The following is a 9,275-nucleotide window of genomic DNA, read 5'->3' on the forward strand; positions in this document are numbered from 1 at the left end:
CTCCTTGACCAGTTGGTAAAATATCAGTCTGAAACTGAGGTTTACGTTTCACACTAATTGCAAATTGATAGAAACCATCCTTCAGAAGATTCTTTGTGCCATTTTTCTATGGTGACGTGTTGTCAGACTTGGCTAACCTAAAATGGCGGGCTCGGCTCAATAAATGAACACTGCGGTAGTATGCAGCATTAAATGCAAATGTCCTGGTGATAATGATTATTATTTTGCCCTCTTAACCCTGAAGTTGAGGTGAGGGAATCGCCGGATCCACAATTTTGCAACTTACACAGGATATCCTGTTAAATCTGTGTGTGTGCGTGTGTGTGTGAGAAAGTGGGGAGAAGGCAGAGTGGGACCGGCAGAGAGCTCAGACATCCATCAACATCGGAGCTGCAAAGCATCTCCTCTAATTTGCAGGCGAGGAGGCATCAGGATCCCACCAGGTACGCTGATCATTCATTCGTGTCTTGTGTGACATTTGGCCTTTGATTCTAGACAGCAAGCCTTGCAATGTGGAGTTTAAATATTTATGGGCGTGCATAGTTACGTACGGTGGTGACCAAAAAGACAGTTATTGTTGACCGTTTTTAAAACTACATTGATAAATTGCACATGAACAAAATTACCCTGTTGAACTCCAAAAGCAAATGCCTTCACTAAAAATCGGAATACTGCACTGTAAAAAAACATAACTTAAACACAGACTTTATTTTTCTCTTGTCCATTAGGCTGCAAAACATACCTACTGTTTGAGAGTTAAACTTTACTCCGACTGGGAAATCCTTATTTCTGATTGGTTAGTCATACTGACGTTTTGTGATCATATTGCAGTAGTATTTTTATTTTTTTTCTCGAATTGAATTTGACTTACTGTCACCTTTGATAAACAAAAAAATGATAGCCGTCTGTGGAGCAAAGTAGGCAGTTCACACATCCAGCTTTGAAAAAAAAGAAGGGGCCATTGCAAATGGACAAAAACAGTCATTTGACAAAGTCCAATGCTCCTTGATCCCCTGAGGAAAAATGATTTGATTTAAGAGTGTTTGGGGTGCGTTCACCGAAAGAATTTGACTTGTATCTCAAGGCACCTCTGCTTAACTAAATTTGAATTAATAATGAATTTAAAAAAATTGAAGCTGGTGTAATGTTCTGCACCGTTTGTACATTTGATTAAGTGATACGTTCTGTCTGCTCTTTGACAACCCCTGACAGAAATTTCCAGAAAGCATTTCCTTTCAACAAGGTCTCATTTTCAGCCGTGTCTCACTTGTTTCCAGAGCCGTCCACGATGAGCGCAGACAAGCCCAACATCTCGCAGGTCTCAGCCAATGAAACGCCATGGTTTGTGTCCGAGTGCACCCTGGAGCTGGATGCCGAATACCGCCGCATCTGCCTCTTCCTGCTCTACCTGTTTGTGTTCGTGGTGGGCCTGCTGGAGAACGTGCTGGTGCTGTGGGTCAATTGGCGGCGGCGCCACTCAGCCAATGGCGTTCTCTTTTGCGTGCTCAACGTCAGCTTGTCGGACATGATGGTAATCATCGTGCTGCCCTTCTTCATGATGGAGGTGACGGTGGACCGCGTGTGGCTGTGGGGCCGCTTCCTCTGCAAGCTCACCAGTCTGGTCTACGGCATCAACTTCTTTAGCAGCTCCTTCTTCTTGGCCGCCATGACGTTGGAACGTTACCTGTCGCTAAACCGGCCGTCAGGGATCGTCTTGTTTCCAGCGACGGGCTGGCGCCGCTGGGCCCTCTGCGGAGGTCTCTGGCTCTTCGCCCTGTTCCTGGCACTGCTGGAGAACGTCCACGTGGACCTCCTGGAGTGGGACGAGCCGGGCTGCTATATGCTTCCGGAGGGCAACTATGCCGAATGGTTCGTCTCTGTGGCCTTTCTGTGCCTGATCTTCCAGTTCCTTGGTCCCGCCTCAGTCATCATCACCTGCAATGTGCTGATCGCTCGCACCGTGCGTGCGGCAACCGACGTGGAGGGCCGACGGGACGTGTGGTTGGTGCACGTCTACTCTCTGGTGTTTGTGGCCTGCTGGCTGCCCTACCACCTGGTCATGACGCTAATGATCATCAGCGACCTGTCGCCTGGTCTGTTCAGCTGCAACGTTGTGGAGTTTGTCTACTTCTCATTCAGCGTGGTGCAGAGCCTGTCGCTCTTTCACTGCGTGGCCAATCCTGTCCTCTATAATTTCCTGAGCAAAGGCTTCCGCGACAACCTCATTAACGCCGTGGTCAGCCGCCTGCCCCGGCAGACGGACATGGGGACCAGGCCCAACGAGGGAGGAGGAACAGGAGAGACAGCTTGCGACAAGGGCTCACGCCGCAAGTTGAGCGACGTGAGCACCAGCCAGTCAGATCTCGGGTCCTGATTGGAATTTGCTTACAAGCGGAATCTCGGTTCTTTAGTGGCTGATCAAACAATCGATCGATTGACTCCCTCCCTCAGGCATTCAGGCATGTTTGGTCATTCATAGATTTAGAAGCCACAGACATGACAAATCGTGGCCACGATTTAGATAGAAATGCCCATTTGTGACCACAAACTGCACTCACCAGAGCCCCTATCCTCCTGAAGTCTTTTTGAAGGACACTAATGTTAATGCTCATGCTCATCAAGGTTCGTCGAAGGAAGCAGATGTTCATGAAATGGTTACCAGATATTTACTTCTTGTCGCAAGGGAATTTTGAACTTCAATTTCCTTGCAACAAGAAAAACAACAAAAACTGTGGGCAAAGATCTGCGACCTTGAATAAACCCTGACATGAGTGTTTATGAAACGAAAATGCACACAAATTGATGCCCAGGTATTTGTGCGAGCAAACTCACTCAGACCCTGAATATAGAAAAAAAATAATTCAGTAAAAACAGATATTGAAAAAAAAAAATCAGGACTAAGTGGCAGATTAGGGAAAAATACTGTGAAAAAAAGCAGGGGTTTCCACAAAAATGGGATAAGTTCCATATTTTATCTGAATTTCATTTCTGCCCCTATTAAAATGAAATATGCACAGAGAACGCACAACGAATCATGTAAAAAATGGGACTAAATGGAGAATTGTGAAGAAAATAAGCAGGGGCTTCTGCAAAAAAATGGTGATAGGTTCTAACAATAATTGAAAAAAATACAAATCTGTCAAAAAATGCAAATAAGTCTTATAATGAATATACTTTTTTTTTTTTTAAAAAAAAACATCATAAAGGTAGGGAAAGATGTTTTTAACATTGCTTGCTGATTCTCCTGTGTATGTTTTCTCTCACTTGGCCAGTCTCCAAGCTGGCCGTGAGCCCTCATGTAATGTTTTCTTGTCCTAACTAAGCCATAAATGAGTATGATTTTGTTAAAGCCTCTTGAATGTAAAAGCATCAGAGCTGCTTTCTTCACAAATTTCACAAAACATGAACAAATTAAATGTAACACCATTACTTATGTTTGAAAGAAGGTTTCTGCTGATTTTTTTTTTTTGTCATTTCCAAATGAGGAATTTGCCTCAAAGTTTGAACAATAAAGAAGGGGAAGAGCTGGTGTTAGGACAATAGCAGGAAGAGGACGACAAGAATTTTACAAGGGGCAAGGGTGCTCGCATAAATGCGCTGAGTCATCACGGCCTACTAGCGATGGATGTGTTGTTGTTTTTTTCTATCAAACAACTTTAGGCAATCATATCATGCATGATGACACAATTTCCTTAGTGCATTTGTTCTATTCTTGTCAATAAAAAGGCAAATAGAAACACATTGTATAAAGATGTACAAAGCCAGAGCGGTCACAGTATCATAAATAAGAGCTAAGTCTAATTACAAAGTGAACATTTCTCAAGAGTTCTCACTCTTTAGGTATTTCTTGAGTGTGTCCAGAAAATAGAAATTAATTCTATTAATATCATTCATGGTCAGTTGGGGAAGCAGAGTGCAACGTCTCTCGAAAGTATGTAGAAGTAGAGGACGTTGCACTTTTTACAGAAGGTGCGCTCCATTTTGTACTCAGACATCCAACTTGTTCTTGGGACTCAAAAAATCAAGTCACCACAAAGAATTGTTACTACTCCGATGCATTTAAAGAGGAACTCGAGTCAGAAATGTTTGTCACAGTAATATATTCCATGCAACAGTATTCTGAATAATATTTGGAATCGTTTCTGGAATATGCAGCAAATCCACTTCTCTCCTATCGGGCAGCCATTTTCCCACTTGTTGACTGAAATGACATTGCAGGATCAGCTTGTGAGCGTCACATGTCCACACACGGAAAACAATTTCCGTTACTTGGGCACTGTGATGTCATTTTTAATTGACAGCAACTTGCAAAATGGCCACCCCCCGAGTTAGAGCAAAACAGGTGGACTTAGTGACTTAGCTGCTTAATTCCTATTTCACAAATGCAATATTAATTAGAATGCCGTGGTTAGAATAGTGAGGGTGCATAGAACATATTATTGTAAAGAATGTTTTTACTTTTAAATAGACTCCAAAAGTACTATAGGTTTTTTTGCTAAGAAAGACATGTTATGCCTATTTTGTGGCCATAACTTAGTACAGTATTTTGTTTCAGTCAAAGATAAAATGTTGTGGATGTGAATAAACAGCTTGGAGTCCGATCAGTTACTCATTTTCTACTCCCTGATCCAGGGATGTCCCAGAAATGTTTTTCATCGAGAGCTGGCTGCATGTAGGAAAATGGAAATAAGAGCGGGATTTTCATATAGAGGCCCTCTAGAGTTACCAAAGTTTTAAGATAAAATAATCTATTTACTTGTGCGCCATTTTATGCACATAAATTAGTAATTGGGATTTTGTGTGCATGTTATACATATATTGTGGCTACAATAAAAATTTCTTATACTCATTCTGTCACTACAGCTAATTATTTTGCGGCCCTAAATGAGCATCTTGGAACTAAACTACTTAAGTAGCCACATTTTAGATACCAACTACATCTACCACAATCGAGTGTTTAACGCACATGACCCCTACACACACACACACACATACACACACACGCCTCTACCAGGAGTCATTCAAGTGTCCACAGAAGTCAGCGCTTCTTAGGAGTGGTCGTTATACATGAAGGTGTCCTCAATGTTGAAATCGGCCGGCAGCTGGTTCTTGTGGAGCTCCATATGTGCGGCCATCATCTTGAGGGTAGAGCAGTAGAGGCCACAGACGGTGCATCGATACATGAGCGCGCCGGCGTGCGTCTTGAGGTGGCAGATGATGGTGGAGCGGCCTCGGAAGAAGCGCAGGCACACCTTGCACTGGTATGGTTTCTCCCCCGTGTGGATGCGCAGGTGGTACGTGAACTCACCCGAGTGTGCGAAGCACTTCCCGCAGTAGCGACAGCGGTACCATTTCCCGCGCACGCCCACCGCCCCGTCGTGTCCCGTGCTCCCATTGGTCGATGCAACGGAAGATGAACTGTGCATGGAGCCCGGGAAATACTTACCAGGAGAGCAGAGGCCCGTTCCGCTTCCTGGGCCTAAACTGGTGCCACTTATCTTTCCGAGACCTCCGAGCTTTTGCGGAGAGGAGGAAGACGAGGGCGGGTACTCCAGAGGCTGCTCGGCCTTACGCTTGCCTAACAAGCCAGGACCCCCTCTCTCTTCCCCGGCACCCCCGAAGGACTCCGATGTGTGCTGGCTGAGGTGGCACAGGAAGGCAGAGGGGGTAGGCAACGTTTGTGGGCAAAGGAAGCAATTGAGCGCCTCCGTTCCCGAAAATTTTTCTCCCCCTACTGTGACCACTCGGATGTCCTCGCGCTCCTTGGCGTCCTCGCCGTGCGCGGCCACATGTGCGTCCAGTAGAGGGCGCTCTACAAAGCAGCGGGCGCAGTAGGGGCAGGGGAAGACGGGCAGCGAAAGGTGGGTGAGGGCGTGCCACAGCAGAGAGCACAGGGAGCGTTGGGGCAGGTGACAAACGCTGCAGCTCAGGCTTTGGGCACACACGTGGCTTAGGACATGCTCTCTCACCATCTGGTAGCAAAAAAAAAAAAAAAAAAAAGGCATGTGAGAAAGGTTGTAATATTTATCCTGAGACAAAGTTAGGAGAATTATTGGCGTGTACGCTGTAAGCTGTATTTTTTTTTGTCTTATCAAAACTTTCCTTACAAGTATCTTATTATTTTGAATAAATAAAATACATTTTATCATCTATTATTCTGCTGCTTTTGTTCTATATTGTATTTTAGTACCACAGTTGAGGTACCTTATGCAGGTCCAGCATGCAAGTCACAATTTTCAAATTGTTACGCTACTTTTAAATGACAATGTGTTTGTATTGAGAAAACTAGCGACTCTGACACTAATATGTTTTGCTTTAGTGACACCCCAAACTATATAACAACAAAAACAATACAAAGGGAATAATAATTTCTTTACAGATAGAATCAAACAATAAATCAAAAGTGCTTGAAGTTTACTGACTAATTGCATGGCTTTGGTTGAACATCAGAATTTTTTTACATTGCTGTTGCAAAATTGGGGGGGGGGGGGGGGGTAGTATTCCAGAAAAAAACAAGAACATTTCAAAATATAAAAAAAAAGAAAGAAAAGAAAGAAATCCATGAACATGCAAACTGTGAATATTCAGAAGTCAATTGTAGTGTTAAGTTGTAATATCATCCATCACCACTAGATGGCTGACAGGTGCCCTTCCAATGGGTCAGATGGTGCCCTTCCTATTTAACAATGTGCATCGGCTTTATATTTTTTTCGGAAAAAAACAGTACCTCAATCAAAAAACTTTGAGTGAGCTGATTTTGTGGAAGAATTTACAAAATTATTTCTGTGCTATCCTGAAATGGCAAGAGAGTCCTTTGTACTGGAAAAAGAAATGCAGTTCATGGTTATTTTGTTGTTTACTTCACACCCTTTGTTCTTGGGATAGTGGATCTTATGAACATGAAAATATAGATAAGATAGAATATAGTTGCCCATCCCTGATATATATAGGCAATTCTAGAAATTTTGGAAGGGGCGGCAATTATGGATAGCAAACCTGGAAGTCCTTGCTGAGGCCTTTTGCGCACACGGCACACCGTAGCTCACAGCCTTGGCCGAGCTGCGCTAAGGCACGCGTGGACCCGCTCTCCTGCTGGTGGCGCAGCAGCTTCTTTTGGGTGCAGAAGTCCAGGTGACACATGTCACAAGAGAAAAGCTGCGTCCCCACGTGGGCGAGAGAGTGGGAGATCCCGGCGGCCCGGTCCCGGAACGAAGTGCCACACAGACTGCACTGTCCGAGCTCGTTCATGTGGCTCTCGGCGTGTCTCCGCAGCGCAGCCGGATCTGCGGGTAGAGGAGCCGCACAGGCTTGACATAGCAGCACGTCTCCCAGAACCTGCATCGGAAAACAAAACCAATCGATCATATGAACATGCATATTGCAGAGGTTACGTTCCAGAGCCAAACTCCAGCATAGTTGGCTGGCTAAACACTATCCTTAATAAATTACCACTGCAAATATGACCTTTTCGTGTCCGTTTTCCACAGAGAGGTCGTCTTCATCCTCGTCGTCCTCCTCCTCATCTCTCTCCTCCATAAAGTTGTCGTCATCGCTCAGTTCAATGATCTCGGCTGCCAGCCGCCCCCACTGCTCCTCCGTCGTCTGTCCAACTGCGCCATTGAATCGCAGAGGTCGCCGCTCTCCGCTCCCCTGCGAAACCAGCAACTCTTCCCCGCTGCTAGCGAGACCTTCCGAAGGCGAGGAGGTCCCCGAGCCGAGTCGAGCGAGAGAATCGGGAAAGGGACAGGCGAGGGATGGCTCCGAGTCGCTCGTCTTCTCAGAAACCTTCGGCCTGCCTTTAACTGCCTCCTCCAATGTCTGCTCTTTTTTGGTTAAGAGTTCAGCACCCACAGAGAGCGCCTCACTGCTTAAAACGCAGCGTTCCGGTTTATCTGTAACGATTTCCCCATAGCCTATAAGAGACTGGATGTCTTCTATTTTGAAGTCCATGGGCGCAGTCCCAGCTGGAGACCGGCGCTCCGGCACCGCACCGACTTTGGCGTGAGGTGACAGGGCACGGGCAGGGGTCGGGGCAGCGGAAGACGACAGAGATGAGCACGAGGCGGTGGAGGAAGAGACGGAGGAGGCAGTCGGAAGGTCTCCGGGGCTGCCAGCCTTGGCGTTAGCTGACATGGATCCCTGCAGGTCTGGGAAGGTGGCGTGACACGCCCTTGCTAGTTCGCTCAAGCCCAGCCTCTCAGCCAGCTCATAAAGAACCCCGACATCTATGAGATCCGTCAAGATCTCCCCAGTGTACATGAAACTCAACACCTTCTCAAAGTTGGATGGGGAAATAAACTCCAGCGAGACGGGGTCGGTGCGGGCCGATGGAGCCTGGCTGAACAAGTTGCGAAAGTACGTGCCAGCGCAGGCCAAAATGGCGCGGTGTGCCGCAAACGTGCGCTTGCCCACTTGCAGGGACACATCGCAGTAGCGGCCCGATTGGCGGCAGCGGTTGAGCTCGGCGAGGAGGAGGCCAGCATGGCCGGGACCCTGGAGACGGATCCTCATCTTTGCTTCTGGCCACCTGAAGGAGCATACATTAAAATTTTAATTAAAAAATTTAAATTAATTTAAAATAAAATGAAAAACTTCAGCTATCATACAGTCCACTTCCAATTGTCAATGGGGAATATGTGCCGGACCCAACAGCTAAGTGTTAACTGAGAGGCTGGGCTTGATTCATAAATAGGACATTATTAAATTGATTACACTTCAGTATGTGGTTTAGTCCCTAGGTAGGTTTGGTTCCTGTTTTGTCAAGGAAATTAAAATTTTGTGGATTTTGAAAGACCAGTCCTTGAAACGCTTGACAGATAATAGTAAAATGAATGCCCCTCCCCAAAAATAGTGAATTTGGCAGGGAGAGTGCTGAACTTCAACAATGGCATGTGAATTGATGAATGGAAATGTATTTGTTGGTTACGAGCTCGACAGTGTACAAGTCCCGTCACGTGCTCCTTGACGTCATAGGGCTTCGCGTGATGGATGACATTAATTCATGCGTGTAAGTAGAAATCGCCGAGAGGTTAAACGTAATACGTCATTTCCAACAGGCGTGAATTCCATTGAGAGCAAAATGTGTTAACAAACAAATGGCACCTTGTGTCCTTGCAAAAGCTTACCTAGTTAAGCAGTCATTGTGTTGTCGCTTCCTCGCTGCTCGATTGTGTTTACAATGACTTTAAATGAGCTGTGACGTCATCAATATTTAACAATCAAGGACCTCAACTCGGATCGCATGTTGATGGCGTCACGCGATGAAATGCTCCGTG

The 9,275-nt window shown here is 45.7% G+C and overlaps 2 protein-coding genes across 2 annotated transcripts; one reads left to right on the forward strand and one right to left on the reverse strand.

Moving 5' to 3' along the window:
* The first annotated feature begins 310 nt into the window (after positions 1 to 310).
* Positions 311 to 4,601, forward strand: gpr182 (G protein-coupled receptor 182). The gene is made up of 2 exons (XM_061272401.1): positions 311 to 443; positions 1,278 to 4,601. The coding sequence occupies exon 2, from the start codon at positions 1,289 to 1,291 to the stop codon at positions 2,372 to 2,374; it is 1,086 nt and encodes a 361-aa protein (XP_061128385.1). The 5' UTR covers positions 311 to 443; positions 1,278 to 1,288; the 3' UTR covers positions 2,375 to 4,601.
* LOC133150099 (zinc finger and BTB domain-containing protein 39) lies at positions 3,194 to 9,242 on the reverse strand. The gene is made up of 4 exons (XM_061272400.1): positions 9,126 to 9,242; positions 7,465 to 8,527; positions 6,997 to 7,335; positions 3,194 to 5,972 (listed from the first exon to the last, which is right to left on the reverse strand). The coding sequence occupies exons 2-4, from the start codon at positions 8,509 to 8,511 to the stop codon at positions 5,049 to 5,051; spliced, it is 2,310 nt and encodes a 769-aa protein (XP_061128384.1). The 5' UTR covers positions 8,512 to 8,527; positions 9,126 to 9,242; the 3' UTR covers positions 3,194 to 5,048.
* Between the last annotated feature and the right edge of the window lie 33 nt (positions 9,243 to 9,275).

Source organism: Syngnathus typhle, linkage group LG2 (assembly GCF_033458585.1).
Source record: "Syngnathus typhle isolate RoL2023-S1 ecotype Sweden linkage group LG2, RoL_Styp_1.0, whole genome shotgun sequence".
In the NCBI taxonomy this organism is placed as follows: domain Eukaryota; kingdom Metazoa; phylum Chordata; class Actinopteri; order Syngnathiformes; family Syngnathidae; genus Syngnathus; species Syngnathus typhle.

What these genes read in the sequence shown, in the direction of transcription:
- LOC133150099 (XM_061272400.1), bottom strand. Translation starts at nt 8,511, where the DNA reads ATGAGGATCCGTCTCCAGGGTCCCGGCCATGCTGGCCTCCTCCTCGCC. An exon ending in TGGAAAACGGACACGAAAAG is followed by an intron (nt 7,336 to 7,464) that starts GTCATATTTGCA and finishes TTTCCGATGCAG; the next exon opens with GTTCTGGGAGACGTGCTGCT. An exon ending in GCCTCAGCAAGGACTTCCAG is followed by an intron (nt 5,973 to 6,996) that starts GTTTGCTATCCA and finishes TTTTGCTACCAG; the next exon opens with ATGGTGAGAGAGCATGTCCT.
- gpr182 (XM_061272401.1), top strand. Translation starts at nt 1,289, where the DNA reads ATGAGCGCAGACAAGCCCAACATCTCGCAGGTCTCAGCCAATGAAACG.